Genomic DNA, 24,264 nt, shown 5'->3' with positions numbered 1-24,264 from the left:
TATGTATAATTATATATATATATATATATTATATTACGCATAATACATATGTAATTATATGGATATATACATATTTATAATATAAGGGAAATGTTATAAGCTTAAGTATTTTTATGTAATAATTATTGATATATATATTTTTAATATTATAAATATAATAAAGAAAAATGTTTTACAAAAAAATTATATATATTTATATTTATTCAAAATTTTATAAAAATATATGTATTTTAAATATCTTAAAAATAAAGAACCAAAATATTTTTTTTAAGAAGAAAAAATTTTAAAATTCAAGTATTTGTATAAGGAATTATAAATCTTATTTTGAAACCTTAATATAATATATATATATATATATATATATATATATATATATATATATGTATTTTTGTTTTTTCTTTAATTTCCATTTATTTTAAATTTGATTTGAAAGAAAATTATGTATATATTCATAGAAATTTTGTTGTTAACGAAAAAAAAAAAATAAAAATAAATAATAAAATATATTTAATAGACTATTTTTTAAATTGATATTTTAATATGACAGTTCACGAGGACATAATACATTTTTGTTGTAGTGTGTCATGACGGTTGTGAAGTTATTTTTATATTTTCACAATATATATATATATATATTTATTATTATAATTACAAATGTGTTCTTTTTAAAAGAATCATTATACTAAAACATACCAGGTAGACACAAAAAAAAAAAAAAAAAAAAAAAAAAAAGTAGGAAGAAAAAATAAGAAAATTAAATATTAAAATTAAAAAATTAAAGTAATACATATATGAGAAACAAAATTTTTAAATATAAATAAACAAATGAATATATGAAAAAATATATACACACATAATAAAGGTATATATTTCTATACATGAAATATAAATAAAAAAAAAATAATATCATATATATATATATATATATATATATATATATATTATATAATATTTGAGGAAAAAAAAAAAAAAAAAAAAAGAGATGACCTTGGTCAGGTGATTGACTAGCCATAACATATAAAATATAAAACCGTTCATGTAAATTATTTAAAGAATAAAAAAAAAAGTAAAGGAAAAGAAAATATAAATAAATAAAATATAATATATATATATATATATATAATTCCTGTTATAAATTACCGATTTTTATAGCTTTTCATTGGTGATAATGTATAGCAATTTTACTTTTTCTCATTTGAATTCTTCTACGTATGATTTCTTTGGTTGTTAAATTTTTTTCATTATAAAATCCCACTCCAGCTGCATAATTTGTCCAAATATTTCCTTTATGTGAATAATAATCCATAGGGTATATATCTTTATATGGTACTGAGTTTAGGAGCACATATGCTTCATATGTATTTAACAAAGGTTTTAGATTATAATTTCCCCAATCGATTGATAATCTTGGACATCCGATTTGTATAAAAAGGTCTACATTTTGAAAGAGTTGTAGTTTTTCATTGAATATTTCAGATAATAATAGAATAAAAAAAGAGATATTTTTCTTTTTCATAATATTGATAATATTTGTTAAAATATTAACATTTCCTTGTCTACCCAACGTACTTAGAATAATACCAATAGACTTACAATTAACACATTTTTTTATTTCATTTTTTCTTATATCATAAAAAAGTTTATAATCATATTTTTCTTCTGTTATTATTTTATCGAATGGATTATAACGATAAAATAAAAAATCAGGATTATGTATCATGACACTTTCTAGATGAAATCTACCATCTGCTATAAAAATAATTTTCACGTTTTTTTTTTTTAAAAATATTTGACATTCTTTTCTAATATCATGTTCGTTTAATGATTCTTTCATTTTATTTACCAATATTATATTATTGATGTTGTCTCTTTTTTCTTGTGTTTCTTTGTTTTTTCCTTCTTCACCTTTTTCTTTTTCTAATTCACTATATTTTTTGTCCCTTTCATATTTTATAATATGTTCATATAAAAATTCATACAAATTTGGTGAGGTACAACCAAGTACCTCTCCTTTTGTTAATGGTAATACTTGAGGTATGGGTAAAAAGGTATGAAAATAATTTTCCTTTTTCAATATATTATGAACATTATGTACAATACAAGAAAATTGAATAGTTCCGAGTAGCAAGATAATATCATTTTTATCAAAATTTTTTTTTATTGTATCTACTAAATGTGTTGAATTCAACTTAATATCGACAAAAACATATATACACCTAATTTTTGTTACGGTCAAAGGTATTAAACATGAGTGACCATAATGAATAATCAAATCACAATTTAATTTCCCACTAGTAAAATCATCTATACAACAACCACCATATGTTACATCTCCTAATATAATAACTTCTTCTACGGATTCACAAAAAAAATAAAATATTTCAGATAAATATAATCCCCATACTAATAATCCTTCAGGTAATTGTAAGGCAATACGTTTATATTTTTCTCTTAATATAATATCTATACATTTATAAACTTCAAAATTGTAATTTTCAGGAAGACATTTTTTTATTGCCTTTTCTAATAATTTATTTTCAAGTATAAACTTGGGTATAGAGCAGTGAACTTTTTTTTTTTTTTCTTCAACATTTTCTTTTACTAAGCTAATTTGTTCCATTTTTATTTTATATGAAGTCAGAAAAATGTGCTAAAAAATGAAATTTTTTTTTTTTTTATATATATATATTTTTCAAAAAAGGAAAACAAATTATATAAACCTATGTTAATAATAATATATAATATGTTATATTATTATGAGTGTCATTACGACATTTTCAAAGCATGACTTTTATGTCGTATAATTCCTTATTAAATTTAATAGCATAACGTATGTTGTATTTAATTTTCTCATTTTTGTTAAATGTAAAATGAAATATGAAATAAGTACTTACTCCTTTTTACATAAATATATAAATATATATAAATAAATAAATAAATATATATATATATATATATATATATATGATTTATTTGATTAAAAGTCTATCTATAAATATATCTACAATTTATTCTTATGAAATGTTAACATATTCAATAAAATAAACATAATTATATATAAATATATTTTCCTTTCTATATATAAAAATCAATATTTTATTATTTATTTATTTTTTTTTTTTTTTTTGAATCACATTAAAATTGACAATATATCATCGATTATAATTTTTTACTTTTAATATGTTATTTGGATAAATATATATATATATATATATATATATATATATAATATAATACATATATATATATTATATATATATAGGCTAATTTATTTTTATTTCATATTTTGGTAATAACTATATATATATTTTTTTATCATTTATTATTTATAATCTATTATTTTATTTTATTTTATTATTATTATTTATTTTTTCTTTGTGCCTAACTTCTCCCAAATAATTTCAATAAATATAATAATGAACATATAATAATACATACAAAATTATAATATATAATATTTATATATTATATTATATTATATTATATATACTAATTTGTGAAATATTAATTTTTTTTATCATTTTAAAATTATTATATTTTAATGGTTGTCATGTAGGTATATACAAATATTTTACAATTTTATATAATTCAATTAATTCCTATATTTGAAGGCAACAAAAAAATAATTTTCTATAATCAATATTATAGAATAATAATATACATAAAATTTATTCTAATTATTGTTTACCCAAAAATTGGGGGTAGTTACAAATATATGTGTTATAATAATATATATATATATATTTATATATTTTATACTTTTCAATGATTATATAGAAATAATATTAAAATCAGGATTAGAGTTTTTTTACAAATATTAATAAACTTTATTAAATATATTTATTATGTCATATTTTATATATTTTACAAATTGATTCACATTAGGTTTTTTTTTTTTTTTTTTTTTTTTTTTTATACTTATTAATGCTTGTTCTGTTTCTCGTTTCGCTTAACTGGTTTTAGATTTTTCCTTTTTTTTTTTTTTTTTTTTTTGGAAGAGAAATTATTTGGTTAACAAAAATTTGATGCACGATCAAAATTGGTTTAATATATATTTTTTAAATATAATTAAAAAAATTAAAATAAGTAAATATAATAAAATATAATGTAATAAATTTATTATCATTTTTAAGTTACATTTTTGCCATATTAAAATATATATATTAAAATAATAATATGTAACATATATATTTATTTATTTATATAGTTAATTTATTATATATTATTTTGAGTAGTATATAAAAGAGAATAAAAAAAAAAAAAAAAAAAAAAAAAAACATATATATAAAAATATATATATATACCTATTTATCTTGCAACCATTTTAAATTATGCTTTATTAGATTACTTACTTTTTACTATATATACTAAGTTGAATATTTAAGCTACCACATTTTATGGTTGTAAAGAGAGTTACAGACTGAATAGTTTATTTATATATATATATATATATATATATATAGATAGATATAGATATGTATTTGTTTTGTTTTCTTTTTTTTGATATATTATTATTCTATATTTTAAATGTGTAATAAGTATAGGCTACATCTTTTAAACCAAATTAATCCAACTACGTAAAATGTAAAAATATGAAAAATATGTATTTATAGCTTTCCATTTGTATTAACAATATTATTTTTATTTTATGTTTCTCATTTTTTTTTTTTCAAAGTAACACATCTTCATATAAACAACATCAATTAAATAATGATCTTTATAAATTAAAAAAAAAAATGGAGAAAAATAAAGTACTTTTTAACAAAGGTTAACAAAATTATATGGAATTAAAAATATAAATATATATTTGTGTGCACATTTTATCTGTTCTATCTATTTATAATTTAAACATTAATATAAATAATTGTAACATGATTTATATATGTTTTACTGTAGTGTGTTAAAGTTTTACTTATTTTTACTTTCAAATAATTTTTTTTTTTTTTTTTCTTTTAAAAAATTTTTCCAGATGATAAAATGGACATTCTAAGTATGGACACGCTTAAGCTGGCGGATGAAATCAAAACAAAAATAATTGCACAACGTATAATAAATAAATAAATAAATATATATATATATATATATATATATATATATATATGAAATATTTGATTATTTAATTGGTTATAGTTCAATATATATTTAGTAGTGATTATATGTATATTCTTAGAAACATTCAAAAGTATATTAATCATATTTTGTTTCAACTATTTTTTTTTTTTATATCTTAGAGCTTCACACAGTTTTAGTTTTGTATTTGCAAATATTAAAAGAAAAAAAGATCGAAGAGAAAAATATCAATGATGGTAAATATATATATATATATATTATTATATGTATATGTTGTATTTACCAACTCTACTGTATTATAATATTCATTTTTTAATATATATATATATATTTTTTTTTTTAGATATTGGACAATATATAGAAAACGTTATTATCTCGGCACTGCAATTATACTCACTAATAGTAATACAGGACAAGAAAAACATAGAAATATAATAATATAATAATATAATAATATAATAATATAAGAATATACAAATGTGAACATACATATATTTTATGTTTATATGTGAATATATATATATATATATATTCTTTTTAACAATACAATTTAGGAAAAACAAACAAAAGATCGAAAGAAATGTTACATAAAAAAAATTTGTCAATTATGTAACACCTTGTCAAATATATTAATAGAGTATATAAAAAATATTAAGGGAATACAAGTTCAACATAATTCATCTAAAATAAATGAAAACAATCAAAAATTATTAATAGACAGTTTGGAAAATTCTAATAAATTGTCGGTATGTAAAAAAAAAAAATAAATAAATATATATATATATAATATAATATAGCTAGAATGTTCAGAAAAAAAAAAATTAAAATAAATGAATAATATAAAATAGCTAGAATGTTCAGAAAAAAAAAAAAATAAAAATAAATAAATAATACAAAATAGCTAGAATGTTCAGAAAAAAAAAATTGCAAAGAATTTAAGAAAAATTACATGTTTTCTTGAAATAAGACAACATTGATATTCTTCATAATTATATAATTCTTCTTATCTTTTATAGAAAGAAAAGTCTACGAGGAGTATAGAAAGCTCAAAAGAGAAAAATGAAAATGTGTTTGAAGGTAAAATACAAAAAAATGGTTTGGCAGAAGATTGATTATATTGACTATATTGATATTTTTTAAATAGTATTATAATGAACCATTTGTAAAATGAGAAATATAAAAATAAATATATTCATATATATATATATATATATATATGTGTGTGCACATATATCATTTTTGTAGGAACATCTGGAAAGTTAAATACCGTTTCATATCCTTGCGGTTGTGTACATTCACAAGATATGAAAATAAAAGAAATTTCTTTGGAGAATGAGTTTTCAAAAGGTTATCGCTTAATGTGTTTATATAGTGCTCAAGAATTAAATGAACAAATCAATTACAATAAGAATATAATAAACAACAGCTTTAAGACTTTTCAAAAAAAATACTGCAACGTAAAACTTCGTGATAGAAGGGAATTAATTTATAAATTTCAAAAGATTTTGGAAAATAAAAATATCCAATTTTATGACATATATAAAGGAAATGTTAAAAGTAATATTGTGAGTAACCAAGTTAATAATAATGCTCAGGAATTTCATACAGATTTATATGATGGTTGTTCATATAATAGTAACCATATAATAAAAAATGTTGAAGAAAAAGGTATACGTCATTTAATTAATATTCTATTACATACAAATAAATCAATAACTACATTTGAAATAAATTCACAAGGGAAAATTGATGCAATTATACAGTTTTTACAAAAAAATGAGAAAAAGAAAGATATCATATTATTAAATGAATACGAATATTTCTTTACTAATACGGATGACTATACACAAAAAGAGAAAAACAAAAACAGAAGGAAATATAGGGACAGAGAAAATGTCACATGTAATAACAGAATGGTAAAACGAACTTATAAAAATGTTGATGATAATAATAATAATTTAAAAGAAGAGAATGAAAACATTTATTTTTATGTTGGTAATAAAAAAAAAATAGTATTTGATATAAAGAAAAAACAAAAGATAGTTTACGAAATTGATGAAAAGAATTCTTTGTTAACAAAAAAAAAATTTCTAAAAGATGAAAATAACAAAGATATATTATTAAAAGTATATGATGAAAATGATTGGTCAGATGAAAACATGGAGTTCTGTTATATTACTGAAAAAAAGGAGAAAGAAAAAATTGTAATTAAAAAAAACAAACATGGAAAAAAGAAAACGGTTTATACAAATAAAAATAATGAATTAGATAATAATGTAAAGAATTTTATATTCTATAAGAAAAATATAAAGAATGTAAAGGAAATAAATTTTTATGATGATGAAGAGGTTATTTTATCTTTGCTTAAACAAAATGAAGAGAGGAAAAAATTAGAAGATACCAAAGATAATTATGATATTAAAAATATGGAAAACACCATATCGAAAGATGATAATACATTAGTATGTGAAAAAAATAAAATACCATCCATATGGAACAAAGCAAAAAATAAAACATGTACCAATGATAGGGATATGTATATATTAGAACATAAATATGTAGAAAATAAAAATGATGAGATAAATGTAGAATCTTTAGATACATACACAAATATTATCACGAATAGAAAAGAGTTTCTTTTAAAAAAGCATTATTTGGATAATCAACAAGATATATCTTCATTTCTAAAAATCGATGATTATTATTATTTTAAAAAAAATGGGAATGATTCAGACACAAACAAATTTAACAAATATGATAATGATTATAAAATGTATGAAACAAATGTTAAGGGGAATATGGATGATACTAAGAAATGCATTGGAAATAAGTTTGATAAAATGAGAAATAAAAAGTTGGATAACATAATAGCGATAAATGATGATGATAATAATAATAATAATAATAATTATATGAATAATGTTTGCTTGGAAAGTTATATTGATCTTTATTTGGAACCAAAGAAAAAAAATGAAAAGGAAAAAAAAAAAAAAAAAAAAAATTATCTTATAAATAGAATGAACACTTTAATATCAGGAGATGGTAAAAAAAATATATCAGAGGAATATAATATGAATGATAAAGAGAAAATAAAAATTGAAGATTTTCTTTTTAATGAATATTTAAAAAAGGTAAGTGTTCGCTCACAAAGTTTAAAAAAAAAAAAAGAAAAGAAACATGAACATGAACATGAACATGAACAGGAACATGAACAGGAACATGAACATGAACAGGTACATGAACAGGAACATAAACATAAACATGAACATGAACATAAACATAAACATAAACATGAACAGGAACATAAACATAAACATGAACATGAACATGAACAGGTACATGAACAGGAACACAACAAAATAAAGAAAATCATATATGATACAAAAATAGATATGAAAAAGGAAGAAGATACTCAAAGAAAGATAGAAAATAATCATAATATTATATCAAATGAAAAGAATGATATATTACAAATCCATAACATTGTAAAAAAAGATAACAAGCATATGGAAATTAATAAATGTTCAAAAAATAATGAAACTCATAATAATTTACCTATGAGTAATGACCAGAAAAATAATATATTAGATAAAAATAACAAAATGATAGATAAAAATTTATTAAAAAAAAAAAGTTCCTTACAAATGAATTCCTTTAATTCTGACAAGAAATTGTATGATAATGATATTTCAAATGTTAAAGAAAAAAAAATATATAATGAAAGAAAAGTATCCCATGAAAATAGTATGGAGAATCAAAGGTATGAAGATGATAAAATGGGAAGAAAATATCTGAGCGAAGGATTTTCTGCCTATGTGCACGTTGCACTATGTAAATATATATATATATATATATATATATATTATATATATGTATGAATTTTTTTTTATTATAAGTATATGTTCATATATTATATCATATTTATATTTTAATTTAGATTACATGTCCATTTAATACATTACCCCCTAAAATTTATTAATAAATAAATTTTTTTTTTTTTTTTTTTTATTTAGGTGAGAATACTATAATAAGCAAAAAGTGTATCATTTCTTGCAACATCAATACTAAAATGTTGAAAATTGAAACAAAAGAAAAAAAATTTATCATAGATATGAATAAGCTACATGTACAGGAAATACCAACAACGTATGATAACTTGGCTATAATAAAATTAATAATTAAAAAAAAAAATAATAATAATTCGAACTGTTTATTGGTTGAGTCGAAAAATTTAGGGGCATTACAACATCTTGGCGATGAAATTGGATGGAACTATGACAAGACAGGTAATATATTATATATATATATATATATATATATATATATATATATATTTTATATCGATGTTAATTGTTTATAAGATTTATTATTATATATGCTAATTACTTATTAATATTTTATTGACATTATTGTGTACACTTTAGGCTATTCAATGGATCATAAATTCAATGACGAAAAGGAAAAGAAGGAAAGGAGGGTGAGTATATAAAAACAACATAAAAATAAATAAATATATATATATATATATATATATATATATATATATATATATATATATGTCTTATTTCATATATTTGTGGTGATTCATTAATTAATTAATTTATTTATTTGGGTGTTTATATATATATAGAAAACGGATGATGAGCACATAAATAATAAGCCCCAATTAATTGGTAAATTAATAGATAAATATATATATATATGTATACATACATATATTTTTTTTTTTTTTTTTTTTCAGAAGATAATAGCACAGTAGGATTTTTTGATAAAATAAAGCTAAACAAATTTTTAGGAAAGAAAAAAACAGAGGAGAAGGATATATAAATAATTAAATTTGTTGTTGTATATTTTGAATGAATATATATAAATGAATGTATATGATTTATAATTTATTATTTTTTTATTTTATTTTATTTTATTTTATTTATCTATTTGTTTAGTTTTATCTTTAATATACGTGTCACTTCATTTACTATTTTGATGAGTTTACATATATTAGAAGGTATGTTCTTATAATATTTGATATTAGGAAGGTTATTATTGTGTTCTTTTTCTTCATTTTTTTTTTTAATGATTTGTTGAAAATTGTTAAGAAATCTTATAATTTTTAATTCAATTTGAATTAATTCCTTCCAATGAAAATTGTCATTGTTTTCTTTGTTTGTTGTTTTCTTATGATTTATTTTATATTTTATTATTTTTTTTTGTTTTAATATTTTTTCAAATATATGTTGTTGATTTTTTAAATAAGTATAAACCTGATAAAATGGGAAAATATATTTTCTTTCATCTAATTTGAATTCATTTAATTTTTTTATTAAATTATTTTTATTTAATGATTGGTGGACATTATTTCCTGTATTTATCTTGTCATAATTTTCATCTATAATATTATATGTATCCATAAGATTTAACAATACAAGAGAATATTTAATTAATAAATAATCATTATTTTTATTACATGAGTTGGGCGATAGAACTTTATTTAACATTTGATGTTTTTGTTTTTCTTTATTTTGTGAAATTTTATATTTGTAAGGACAATATGAAGTTTCCTTAGTTCTATAAATATGGAAATAAAAAAATAAAAAAATAAAAAAATTTATAAATGTGGAAAAATAAAAACATAAAAACATGAATATATATATATATATATATATATATATATATACATATTTTGATTTATACTTTTACCTTTTGAATTTATCTGATGAATCCATTTTGTGATAATTCTTTTTAATAAAAAAATATAAATCAGTAATATATTCTGGTCTCCAGTTCTGACCATAGTATTTTATTTGCTCATTAATATAATTTTTCATTTTTGTGTCTAAATATTTAAAATTTTTAATTACATCCATGTTGTATATTTTTTCATTTTCTTTTGGACATTTTTTATTTATAGGTATAAAACAGGTAGGTACATTTTCTTTCTTCTTTAATATTTTTTCCTTATTATATAAATTTTTCTTTTTAGTTGATGATTTATGATTAAAATTTTGTAATTTTATATTATTATTTGAATGAACATGTGCTGATATGATATTTGTTTGTTTACATTTATAAGTTTGATTATTCAATTTATTTTTAACTTTTTTATTATTATGTGAATGGATTTTATTCAAATTATCTTTGTAATGATTTTTTTTTTTTCCATTACAATATTTTATTTTAAATAATATTTCATTGTTTGTGTATTTATAATATTTTAGTTTATTCTTATTTTTTATATGTGCATATTTGCAAGGTCTATTGTCTACTATATGTTCTTTTTTTATATTACACATCTTATTATTATGTTCATTTTTTTTGGTCTGTTTACTTTTATTTAAAATATTTAAACATTGTTGTTTTTCTTTTTCTTTTTTTTCATTAGCGTAATATGTTGATATATCAAATATATCAGGAGCACCACAATTAGATACATATATTTTTTTTTTATTTTCTAGAACATATCCTTTATTATAGGAAGGAATTTTTTTTTTTATACTATTTAACTTTTGCATTTTTAATTCTCCAGATATATTAATTGTCTTTTTTTTGTTACTATCAAATCTGTTAGGACTTTTATATTGAAAATAATGTTCCTTATGGTTTTCATCCATTTTACATTTAATATTATATAAGCCCATCTTATTCTTCTTCTTATTATATTGTTTTATATTATTTTATTCTTCATTATTTATTATATGTACTTTTTTTTTTTTTTTTTATTAATTATTTTTACCTGAACGGTACATATGAAATAAGATATAAATTATGAATTGTTCAGGGAAAAAAGAAGAAAAAAAAAATGTATTATATTATATTTATTAGATTGAATTTATATTTAGAAATATTGTATAAATCATTAGTTGGAAAATTCTAATATTAGTATAAAGGATTATGAAGGATAATAATAATATATATGTGTTAAATATGTGTAATATAAATAAATAAATAAATATATATATATATATATATATATATATATATATATATATATTTTTTCCTTTTAATGAGAATATAAAATTTGCAGAACTGGTGTGTGTATTAAATATTATTTTATCACCCATGGAATATTCTAATTATACACATGTAATAAGTAGAATTGATGTGCTTATATATATATATGTATATATATATTGAAGTATTTATGTGTTTGGTGCAAGGGAGAATTTTTTTTTTAATAAACAACGTAACTTGTTCAAAATAAAAAAAATTAATATATATATATATATATATATACTTTATTTTTGTACTGAATCGGTATGAGAGAATAGTGACATTTTTAAATTTATAAATTTTTAAAAATGGTCATTTAGAATTAGGAGATTTCAAAATATAAACATATATATAATATATATATATATATATTTATTTATTTATTTATTTTATTAATTAACGAAATATACCAAAAAAAATATATCAATTCATATCATCGGGATTTGTCATACATATAAATATGTATAAAAAGGTCCCTTTTGTTTTATTTTATATATTTATTTATGTTATATATTATTATTTTTTTTTATTTTTTTTTTTTTTGTTGTGTTTTTACTTATTCATGATTAATATATATATATATATATATATATATATATATAATTTAAATAAATATATTATTTTATATTTATAATATATATGCATCCTTTTGAAACCCTTCAACTTTATTAAAAAATATGAAAAGAAGAAAATGGCTCAACATTACTTGGGCTGTTACAATATATATATTTTTTGGAATGATAAATGTATCATCATACAATGAAGGAAGAAAAAGGAAGAATAAAATGTACAGCTTTGTAATTAATGGTTATAATGAATATAAAAACAAGTATTCTTTTTTAAGGAAGCCGAAGAATGTCGTGCATATGGAAAATAACAACTTTGATATGGATAGATTATCTTTATTAAAAAATTTAGAAGAAGAATCTAAAATAATAACTGAAGGAGAAGGTTGGGATAAGACACATCCGTTGTTAGAAATAAAAGATTTACATGCAATAGAGATAGAAGGAGAGAAAGAAATATTAAAAGGAATAAATTTAGAAATATATTTAGGTGAGAAGCACACAATTATGGGAAGGAATGGCTCTGGAAAATCAACCTTAGCAAAAGTAATAGCTGGTCATCCATATTATAAAATAACAAAAGGTATAATAAAATATAAAGGCTTAGATTTAATTAATTTACCTGTAAATGTTAGATCGTTATGTGGTATTTTTTTAGCTTTTCAATATCCGGTTGAACTTCCTATGGTAAAAAATAATGAATTCCTAAGAGCAGCATTGAATTCACATAGAAGGCATAGAAATGAAGAAGAGATAAGTGTAAGTGAATTTAATTTAATGATGATAGAAGAAATAAAAAAAGTTGGATTATCGAGTGAATTTTTAGATCGACCTGTTAATTATGGATTTAGTGGAGGAGAAAAAAAAAGAAATGAAATATTACAAATGTTAATTTTGAAGCCAACATTTTGTATTTTAGATGAAACAGATTCTGGATTAGATGTTGATTCTTTTAAACTTACATCTAATGTGATAACCAACTTTTCAAATGACAATAATTCTTTTTTAATTGTAACACATTATAAAAAATTATTAGAATTATTAAAGCCAAATTTTATACACATTATGCATCAAGGGAAAATAATAGAAAGTGGAGATTTTTCCCTGGTTGACAAAATAGAAAATAAGGGGTACTCTCAATTTCTTAAGGAATAGATAAACATATATGTGGATTTTATAATGTACATATGATATTATTTTGTACTTATTACAAATATGAATATATAAATATATATATATATATATATATATATATATATATATATATATATATATTATATGTATACTGTTTAATTTTATTTTTTACTTTATTTTTTTTTAACGTACATTGTATTATTTCATTTTTTATATATATATTTTTTTTTTTTTTGGAGGGGTAGCTATATGTTTTGTCCATAATGCATACATAACCTTACCCTTTTTTACCAACTTATTATTAAAATATAAGACCAAGATATATGAAATATAAAATCAATTTTAAATTACATTTTTTAAAAATATAAAAAATGAAAAGAAGAATAATTGAACGAATATTGGATAAAAAAAAAAAAAAAAAAAAAAAAAAAAAAATTAATACATTTATATGTATGTAAACAATTATATTTCTTCATATGTTTAATATATTAACATATTACTTACACATTGTGAATATATATTAAAAAAAAAAAAAAAAAAAAAAAAAAAAAAAAAAAGAAAGAAAGAAAGAAAGAAAGAAAGAAAAATCAGTTGATCTTTTTTTTTTTTTTTTTATTTTATAAAAAATTATAAATCGATAGCATTAAAAAATAAATAAATATATATATAATAAATATATTTATATTTTAGAGTTACAGTTTCCCATTGGAGGCATTGTAATATTATATATATATATATATATTTTTATATTTATTTATATATATTTATGTTTATGTTTATGCTTATGTTTATCTGTTTACTTATGTTACCTTTTTTTATTTGAAGAATATGTTTTTTAATCATGTAAAGAGTTATATAATTTTGTTCATTTTATTTTGTTCATATTACATAAATGGGAGGGGTGTTAATAGGATTTATAAAAATTGTGGAAGAAAAAAATTGGGAAATATTTTTTGTTGTGCAAATATTATATGTGTTAAGGAAAGAGTAAAAAAGATAAAGCATATTGATAGGTGGGAATATAAAAGAAAGAAAAGAAAAAATATAAATATTTTTTTATATATACCAATAAAGAAAGATATAAATAAGATGAAATATTATAATTTTCGAAATATTGTTATAAATGATTTTTTTTTTTTTATAAATAAATATGTATGTGCATCTAAGATTATAAATATTCATTCAAAATGTAGAAAGAAATTTGTTTTGTTTAAAAAAGATAAGGGATCTGATAAGTCTAATAACGCTCTAAAAAAAAAAGATAAGAAAACCTTTTCAGAAGAAGAGATTGAAGAATTAAGAAAAAAGGCTAAAGAAAAAAGTCAAGCTAATAGAAGTATATCTGAAGAATCTAAAAGAAAGAAAAGTATAGAAAAAGGCATGAAGAGAAAAAGATATATAAAAAATCAAAAACAAGTAAAAAAGAAAAAAAGTACTAGTGATGAAGAGGAAAAGAAAAAAAAAGAATTAAAAGATAAAGATGATACAAAAGAGAATGTCGATGATGGTGATGATATATATTTAAGGAAATCTAAAGAGAGTAAAGATAAAATACAAAAGGATGAAGATTTAAATTCTTATATAGGAACTATAGATGATTTTGAAAAAATCTCGAATGTAACAAAAAATATAATAAATGAAAAAGAAGTAGAATATCTACAAAAAATTATAGATTGTGATGATGCGCTCTTAAAATATGATAAAAGAGAAAAAAATGTAAAATTAAATATTGAAGATACAATATTTGATGAAGGGAATTATATGGAACATTATATAAATAATATTAGTAAGTTTCGATATGATATATATAATTTACATAATAAAAATGAATTTGACAGATTAACGAAATATTTAAATTATCAATATGTTGAGGAAATACCGATTACTTTTCCGACAGATAAAAATTATCATATAAAATTAAAGAAATATTTTTATGAATCGGTATGTGATTTAATAAATAAGTATAAACACCGTTTTCAAAATTATACATTACAACAAGAAAATATGTCTGATTCACATGATAAAATGGGAACCATTGTACAGAATGATGCGACGAACATATCTATGGAAAAACGGAATATAAATTTATATAATGATACTAAAGGTATTAGCCAAAATAACATGGTTTTAGAAAATTTTATTCGAGAGAATGAAAAAGAGAAAATGGAAACTCAAACACATTCCACTATAAATAAAATTGAAGAAGGTGTTACAAATCCATATGATAAAAGTGAAGAAAATATAATGAAGAAATATATGACATTTGATTTATATAATGTTTTGTGTGATGTTAAAGAGGAATATGAATATATGTTTGATAATGGAGGTATAGAGAAATTTTCTTTTGATAAAAATAGAATAAAAAATAAAGAGAAATTAATATTTTCTGGGAAAAAAAAAAGAGCATTAGCACAGGTTTTTTTAGAAAGAGGAAATAACAACTTGATTATAAATAATAGAGATGGTTATCAATATTTACAATATCAAATCTTAAACCTAAATAAAATTTTTAGTCCTTTGTTAAATCTATGTTTACATAGACATTTTAATATTGTAGCCAAAGTTGAAGGAGGAGGATTATCAGGTCAGAGTGTTGCTATCTTTCATGCTCTAGTTAAATATATTGTTTATAATTTTTCGTTAAAAATTAAACCATTCTTTAGGTCACTTAATTTTATGACCGTTGATACTAGAAAGGTTGAGAGGAAAAAATATGGGCTCAAAAAGGCGCGCAAGAAAAAACAATATAGTAAAAGATAAAATAAAGGGGTATATATAAATCTTTTTTCGTTCTACATTTTACAATTAAATATATGCACATATATATATATATATATATAATATGTGATTATTATTATATATTTGTTTTTTTTTTTTTTTTTTTTTTTTTGTTTATATCTTATTTTAATTACGCTAATATTATATAATATATATATATATATATATATATATATATATATATATATATATATGTGCATAATTAAATTTAATATTTTATTTTTTTAAGACATTTTTTTAATATGTTATTTATTATTTATTTTTTTTTTTTATAAATGTTACATCTTTATAACTTTTGCAAGATGGCAAATATTTATTTAATTATTTTATTTTATTATTATTATTTTTTTAAATAAACCTCCATTTAAAATATATAAACAATATTAAAAATATTAAATATATAAGAAATATTTATGAATATATTTCCATATCTACTATATATATATATATATATATAAATATATTTTTTTTTATATGTATAATCAAAAGTTCACTTTTAATAAAATAGTCATTAAAAAAAAAAAAAAAAAAAAAAAAAATATGATTTATATGGTTAGGCTGTTATAAATAAAATGTAAGAGGAAGAACTTTTTGAGAATATTATAATAAATCATATATATATAAATATATATATAAATATATATATAAATATATATATATAAATATTTATTTATATATTTATTTATTTATACATATTAATGTGGTAATACATTTTTGTTTATTTTATTTTGTGAAGATATTTATATAAAATGAGTATTCTTAAATTTTCTTTAATCCCATTGTTTTATAATAAGGACAACTTTTTTCAAATAACAAAATATATACAGTCGTTTAAGGATCCCTTTATATTTTTTTTCTTGTAATGAAATTATATATATATATATATATATATATATATATATGTGTGTGTATATATATTGATTTATATATTTTATTTTTGTATAATCATATATATTATATATATTTTATATTAATCTAGGTGTATATTTTTCTTCATTTTGTGTACCTTGATTACATATATATATTGTTTTTTCAAGAGTTACGATTTAAATAAGGTAATATTCAAAGAAAGGAAAATATTACAGCAAAGAATATACATACATATATATATATATATATATATATATATATATGTATATATATATATATGTATATATCTATATATATATTTTTTTTTTTTTTTTTTTTTTTTTTTTATAGAATGTAAACAAAAAGAAATAAAAATATTCATCTGGTGTTTAAATATTACAAATATGTTAATAGTAAGGAGGGATCATATATATTTATTATGTAGAAATTAAAAAAAAAAAAAAAAAAATCCAAAACTATTATATATATATATATATATATATATATTTTTTTTTTTGTCTTTTAATATGTATATTTGTTTGAATAAAATGGTAATTTTTTTTTTTTTTTTTTCCCCTTTAATATGAAATTATAATAATAACATAAAAAAAAAATAATAATCATAAAAGAAACTATATATATATATATATATAATATTATGTTTAAGACATATAATAATTAAATTATCTACATTTTCATGTGTGTAAAAATTCTTATATATTTTTTAAACATTAAGAAAATAATAAAAAAAAAAAAAAATTATTATATATCACATAAACGAACAATACAATGAAATTATCCTTCGATTTATATAAACACTATATGAAGTATCTTGTGTTTATATATAAAATATATTATATAATATATATATATATATATATATATATATATATATATATATATATATATGTATGTATGTATGTATATATCTATTTATTTATTATAAGCGGTGAAATAATAATTTACTACTATTATATATGTACTGGGGGAATATAAAAAAAAAAAAAAAAAAAAAAAAAAAAAAGATTATTCAAGACATATTGTCTTTTACATTTTTAATAGGGAAAAAATATATTCGTTTCAATAAAAAAAAAAAAATAAAATAAAAAACATAAAATATAAAATATATTACACAAATGAATAGGTTTATATATAACATATTCTACATTCCTATGAATAACATATATGAATAAAAAGTTTTTTGTCTTATATTTATTAAAATATATTAAACAAACATCACAATATAAAAAATAAAAATAAAAAGAAAAAGAAATATATATATATATATATATATATATATATATATATATTTTTTTTTGAATAGTATAATTTTTATTATTCCTTATACATTATATATGTATGTAATCTTAAATATATTATATTTTAAAAAGTTATAAAAAAAAAAAAAAAAAAAAAAGAACAAAAAATATAAATATTTCATTTTTACCAAATGAGTAAAGTATCTGATAATATAAAAAATGTGGATGATCAAAGGTAAAACAAAATAAAAATGTTATTAAAAAAAAAGAAAAAAAAAAAAAGAAAAAAAGATAGAAAAAGAAAAAGAAAAAGAAAAAATGGGTGTCCTTAAAAACTATAATTAATTCATCATTTTATAGAAAACATTTTGATGAAAAGGAAAAAAAAAAATTATTTCTTTATGGATACGAGCAGCAGTTGTTATATGGTAAAAGGAAAAAAATGAACACTATCATATAATAAATATTATATATATGTATATATATATATATATATATATTTATTTATTTATTTATTTAGGAAGAATAAATTGGAAATTGGCTGAGAAAAAAAAAATAACCAAGCATTCCATAACAACCATGAAAAATTACTGGAATAATAGTATAGCAAATTGGTCTTGTTTTTTTCAAAAAATAAAAAATAAAAATAAAAATATATATATATATATATATATATATATACAAATATATAATATATATATATATTTATTTATTTTTTTTTTTTTATTTTTCCCCCCTTTTTTAGCCTACCTCAATTTATTGAAAACTATTCAAGAGATGTCGAAAGATTGAATGAGATGAAAAAACAAAATAAAATGAAAAATATAAAAAAAGGAAAAATAAAAAAGAATGACAAAACAAAAAAGACTGCTACTCCTAAAGTTCAATTTACCAAACAAAGGTCTAACATATCTATGAATAGAGTTATCAAAGGAGCTAGTCTTGATTATAAAAAATTGAGCACAAACACATTTCGAAACAAACAAATTGTTGTTAATTCCATTTTAAAGAAAAAGAAAACTATGAATAAAATTATCGACAAAAAAAATAAACTAGTATCCTTAAAAACCAAAAATGTACATTTGAAAAAAGATATACATAAACCCAATAAAACAAAACTTGTACAAGGTTTACCTAAAAAAGATAAGAAAAAAGATAATACATATACTACTAAAGGGTTGTTAAAGGAAGATAATAAAAAAGCAATAAATAAAGGGAAAAAAGAAGACAAAGGAAAAAAGGACGACAAAAAAGATGATAAACTAAAAAATAAAATCAACAAAAAAGATCTTAAATATGATAATAAATCACAAAAATTAGACAAACATAAAAAAGAGGAAAAATATGAGAAACTAAAAACGGACAAATTCAAAAATGATAAAGGGAAAAATGACAAAGGCGAAGATAAAAATGTAGACAAAACAAAAAAAGATGCAGATAAAAAAAAAGAAAAAAATGAAGAAAAAATTAAATTAGATGACAAAAATAAAAAGGATAAAATTAAGAAAGACAAAAAGGACGAAAAAAAGGATGAAAAGAAGGATGAAAAAAAGGATGAAAAGAAGGATGAAAAGAAGGATGAAAAAAGGGATGAAAAGAAGGATGAAAAAAGGGATGAAAAGAAGGATGAAAAGAAGGATGAAAAGAAGGATGAAAAGAAGGATGAAAAAAAAGATGATAAGAAAGATAAAATAAAAAAAGACAAAAAGGAAGATAAGAAGGATAAAAAAAGTGAAAAAAAGGACGACAAAAAAACAAAAAAAAATATTATAAAAAATTCTAAAGGGAAAAAATAATAAACACATAAAAAAAAAATATATATATATATATATATATAAATCTTCAGATTTATTTATATTTTTTTTTTTTTTTTTTTTTTTGGAGGAGGAGGGGATAGTAACAATATATATATATATATATATATATATATATATATATATATATATATATTTATTTATTTATATATAGTTCAAATTAATATGTGCACATTATTGTATACAACCTAACGATGTTATTTGAAATATTATATCATTAAATAAGTGATATACATTTATTATTATCATGAAAAAAAAAAAAAAAATATATATATATATATATTTAAAAAAAAAAAAAAAAAAAAGAACATTATTCATATGAATCATTTTAAAAAGAAATATGAACAAAAATGTATACCTACACATATATATTTATATATATATATATATATTTTTTTTTTTTCTTTCCTCTCTTATATAAAGAACTTGATTCCAAAAAAAAAAAAAAAAAAAAAAAAAAAAATATGAAATATTTTTAATTCGTAGAAGAATTATTCCACATATATACACAAATACATACATACATACATACATACATACATACATACATACATACATACATACATATATATATATATATTATATACATATAACCTTTTAATGATTATCCCTCCACCTACACATAATTAGCTCACATAAATTCCTACATTTTGCTTATTACATCAAAACAGATTAACTTAACGATACATGTTTTTTTTTATATAAGAAAAAAGTAAGTTTTTTGAACTTAAAAAAAAGACATAATTAAAAAACCATAAAAAGAAAAATATACATATATATATATATATATATATATATATGTGCACACATAAAGATATTATTTTTTTTTTTTTTTTTTTAAAATATTTGCTTCAAGGGTTTATATGACCTAATGCATAATTTTTATTTTTTTTTAATTTTTTTTTTTTCTTTAATTTTGATTAATTTCATAAAAATGCTATGCACAAATTTCATGTGTACTACATAGTGGCGCATAATTTTTTTGTTACGTGTTGGGTTTAAACATAAATTTAATATTTTTATTATTTGGAAATATGATATATTGATTTTAATTTCCTTGTTTAGATATATTTTTAATATATGTAAACATAGGTTTATCAATGTTTTTATATTATATTCAAAGAGTAATAGATAGTTTTTTTTTTTTTGTTTGTTTGTTCCCTTGTTTTGATAAAAAGAAATATTTGATGATTTATTATTTATTTTATCATAATTAGCAAGGTAAAAAAATAAATTTGATAATTCGTTATTAAATAATTTTTTCATTTTGTCGATACCTTGATATCTTAAATAAAAATACCAGAATTTAAAGGAAAGGAAATATTTTTGTAAAATATAAATATAATTATAAACATCATCACTTAAATTTTTATTTAAATATATTATGTCATCAAAATAATAAAAGTTATTATTTTTATATGTCAAATGATTAGGCTTATTTTTGGGTAAGGGTAAGAAAAATGTTATTACTTGATTATTTTTTAATGTTAAATTATTTTTATATATATCATAAAATATATCATAATTTAAATGCATTTTATCAAATTTATATATTTTTTCATTAGTTTCTATTATTATTATATTTTGTTTATTATCTATACATTTACTGTTTATAAAATGGTTATGATGAGTATGCTTATTACTTTTGTTATATATTTCATGTCCATATGATCGAAGGTTCGTACTATAACTTGAATATATATTATAGGAAACGTTACTGTTTGTTTTTTTATTCATATATTTACTTATATTTTTATTAAGTTGTTCTTGTGATGTTTTATTATTATGCATTATATTCGATATTGCACACATTTCATATATCATCCTTATAATATTTAATATATAATTATTATAAACATTGTTTATGTTGTTATAACATTTTAAAATATTCTTCTCATAAATTTCATCGATTTTTCTTAAAAGAAGAAATCTTTTATTATCATGAATTAAGGATATTATTAAAAAATACAAGTCTAATAAATCGCTTTGTGTTTTTATATAATTTATATTTTTTTTAATATAATCAACATTACTATTAATATTACTATTATTATGTATATCACTTTTTAATACATCCTTTTTTACATAATTTTCTTTATTCTTTTCTTCATCGTTACATACACTTTTTAACATATTTCCATAACTATTATTTAAATTATTTTGTAGAGGACTATAATAATTACTATTACTATTACGAAAATGAAGACTACTATTCACTTTACTAAATTTTCTTAATAAAGATATATTGGAAAGACTTACACTTAACTTCGATGAATATATCTGTATAAATTTTTCTTTATCCGCTTTTCTTTTTTTTTTTTCTTCTTTATTTTTCCATAGGACTTCTTGTGCTTCCACCTCAACCTGGGATAAGTCATTTTCATATTTACCGTAATAATCGTCAAAGCTGAATGAATAAATAAATAAATAAATATATATATATATATATATATATGTGCATATTTGTTTATATATACATAAGTTTTTTTTTTTTTCCCCTTTTAGTTGTACCTCTTGTTAATTATTCTCCATATATTTTTGAATGTATTAACCGAAAAGCGTTTCGAAAAAATTTTTCTATCCAATAATTTCCACTGAACATAGCCTAAATATATAAATATATTATATATATATATATGTGTGTGTGTATGTATGTATGTATATTTATTTATCATAAAATATTTTATTTTCCTGACTTTACCATATATTAATTTATCCCTATAACATTTCTTTATCAAAGTTAGAACATCTTCCTCTGACAATGATCTGTTAAAATTAAAAATAGCGAAATACAAAATATATATATATATATATATATATATATATTAACATGTATAAATATATATTATTCAATATGTAACTACAAACTTTTCTGTAAAAAAAATTTATTATATATATATATATTTATTTATTTATTTATTTATTTATTTATTCATTCATTTATTACTCAAGGTAACTTTTATTTTTCTTTGTTACTGTAGACATTTTATTACAAAGTTTATTTTCCTCATAGGTGTAAATTCAAAATATACAACAAGCATATTTTTGATAGAATTATATACATGTATAATTATTTAATTTATTATTTATTTTTTTTTTTACGTCCTATAAATTTATCAAATATTATAATTTTTCATCTACTCATTTGGAATATATATTTTTATTCAGTGAAAAAAAAAAAAAAAAAAAAAATGTCTAAAATATTAAAAGCAGAATATGATAGTAGCAAAATTAATAGGTCTAAAATGTAGAATTAAATATAATTATACCTATTACAAATTTTAATAATATCTAAAAAGAAAATATATTATTTAAAAATATATTAAGAAAAAGAAAAATTTTATTGATGTATTCAATACATAATATATGATTAAATTTTAAAAAAGATATATTTTTTTTAATTTTAATAAAAGTTTATAATTATATACTTTATATATAATTTTTACTTAACACAAATAAAAACATAAGAAAAAAGACTATAATGTGTTGATATAAAATAGGAAATGATTATCTGGGTAGATATTGCTAATTAAATTTATTATATCATAATTTTTTTTATACATAATATTATATAGGTTATAAGGAGGAAAAAAACATAATATACATAAAAAAGACAACCCTACATAATATATATATATATATATATATATATATATATTGTACTAGTGCATATATATACATATATTTTTTTTACCTTTTTTATATTTATATAGGTCGATATGGACAGGATTATTATTATTTTTTTTTATTATTTGTTTTTTATTATTTTTTTTTTATTATTTTTTTTTTATTATATTTTTTTTTTTT

The 24,264-nt window shown here is 18.3% G+C and overlaps 8 protein-coding genes across 8 annotated transcripts; 5 read left to right on the top strand and 3 right to left on the bottom strand.

Moving 5' to 3' along the window:
• Nucleotides 1-1,156: 1,156 nt before the first annotated feature.
• Nucleotides 1,157-2,620, bottom strand: PF3D7_1413800 (diphthamide biosynthesis protein 1, putative; the record flags this gene model as incomplete). The annotated part of the gene is made up of 1 exon (XM_001348273.1): nt 1,157-2,620. One exon carries the CDS (start codon nt 2,618-2,620, stop codon nt 1,157-1,159), a length of 1,464 nt encoding a protein of 487 aa, XP_001348309.1.
• A 1,907-nt stretch (nt 2,621-4,527) lies between these two features.
• On the top strand, nt 4,528-9,897 carry PF3D7_1413700 (conserved Plasmodium protein, unknown function; the record flags this gene model as incomplete). The annotated part of the gene is made up of 12 exons (XM_001348272.2): nt 4,528-4,577; nt 4,676-4,767; nt 4,970-5,044; nt 5,232-5,306; nt 5,414-5,472; nt 5,625-5,816; nt 6,087-6,147; nt 6,316-8,901; nt 9,084-9,356; nt 9,495-9,547; nt 9,701-9,743; nt 9,815-9,897. 12 exons carry the CDS (start codon nt 4,528-4,530, stop codon nt 9,895-9,897), a joined length of 3,642 nt encoding a protein of 1,213 aa, XP_001348308.2.
• A 104-nt stretch (nt 9,898-10,001) lies between these two features.
• Nucleotides 10,002-11,705, bottom strand: PF3D7_1413600 (conserved Plasmodium protein, unknown function; the record flags this gene model as incomplete). Its single annotated transcript, XM_001348271.3, has 2 exons — nt 10,002-10,635; nt 10,768-11,705. 2 exons carry the CDS (start codon nt 11,703-11,705, stop codon nt 10,002-10,004), a joined length of 1,572 nt encoding a protein of 523 aa, XP_001348307.3.
• Nucleotides 11,706-12,734: 1,029 nt separating this feature from the next.
• Nucleotides 12,735-13,778, top strand: PF3D7_1413500 (FeS assembly ATPase SufC; the record flags this gene model as incomplete). The annotated part of the gene is made up of 1 exon (XM_001348270.1): nt 12,735-13,778. One exon carries the CDS (start codon nt 12,735-12,737, stop codon nt 13,776-13,778), a length of 1,044 nt encoding a protein of 347 aa, XP_001348306.1.
• An 807-nt stretch (nt 13,779-14,585) lies between these two features.
• On the top strand, nt 14,586-16,517 carry PF3D7_1413400 (30S ribosomal protein S9, putative; the record flags this gene model as incomplete). Its single annotated transcript, XM_001348269.2, has 1 exon — nt 14,586-16,517. The coding sequence occupies one exon, from the start codon at nt 14,586-14,588 to the stop codon at nt 16,515-16,517; it is 1,932 nt and encodes a 643-aa protein (XP_001348305.2).
• Nucleotides 16,518-17,284: 767 nt separating this feature from the next.
• Nucleotides 17,285-17,756, top strand: PF3D7_1413300 (conserved Plasmodium protein, unknown function; the record flags this gene model as incomplete). Its single annotated transcript, XM_002585405.1, has 3 exons — nt 17,285-17,394; nt 17,515-17,590; nt 17,736-17,756. 3 exons carry the CDS (start codon nt 17,285-17,287, stop codon nt 17,754-17,756), a joined length of 207 nt encoding a protein of 68 aa, XP_002585451.1.
• Nucleotides 17,757-18,834: 1,078 nt separating this feature from the next.
• Nucleotides 18,835-20,439, top strand: PF3D7_1413200 (conserved Plasmodium protein, unknown function; the record flags this gene model as incomplete). The annotated part of the gene is made up of 4 exons (XM_001348268.1): nt 18,835-18,878; nt 19,004-19,071; nt 19,164-19,257; nt 19,389-20,439. The coding sequence occupies 4 exons, from the start codon at nt 18,835-18,837 to the stop codon at nt 20,437-20,439; spliced, it is 1,257 nt and encodes a 418-aa protein (XP_001348304.1).
• A 900-nt stretch (nt 20,440-21,339) lies between these two features.
• Nucleotides 21,340-23,442, bottom strand: PF3D7_1413100 (conserved Plasmodium protein, unknown function; the record flags this gene model as incomplete). Its single annotated transcript, XM_001348267.1, has 4 exons — nt 21,340-22,864; nt 22,969-23,062; nt 23,159-23,223; nt 23,405-23,442. 4 exons carry the CDS (start codon nt 23,440-23,442, stop codon nt 21,340-21,342), a joined length of 1,722 nt encoding a protein of 573 aa, XP_001348303.1.
• Between the last annotated feature and the right edge of the window lie 822 nt (nt 23,443-24,264).

The sequence above is a fragment of the Plasmodium falciparum genome (assembly GCF_000002765.6).
Source record: "Plasmodium falciparum 3D7 genome assembly, chromosome: 14".
Lineage (NCBI taxonomy): Eukaryota > Apicomplexa > Aconoidasida > Haemosporida > Plasmodiidae > Plasmodium > Plasmodium falciparum.
This window is presented reverse-complemented; position numbering and strand designations above follow the sequence as displayed.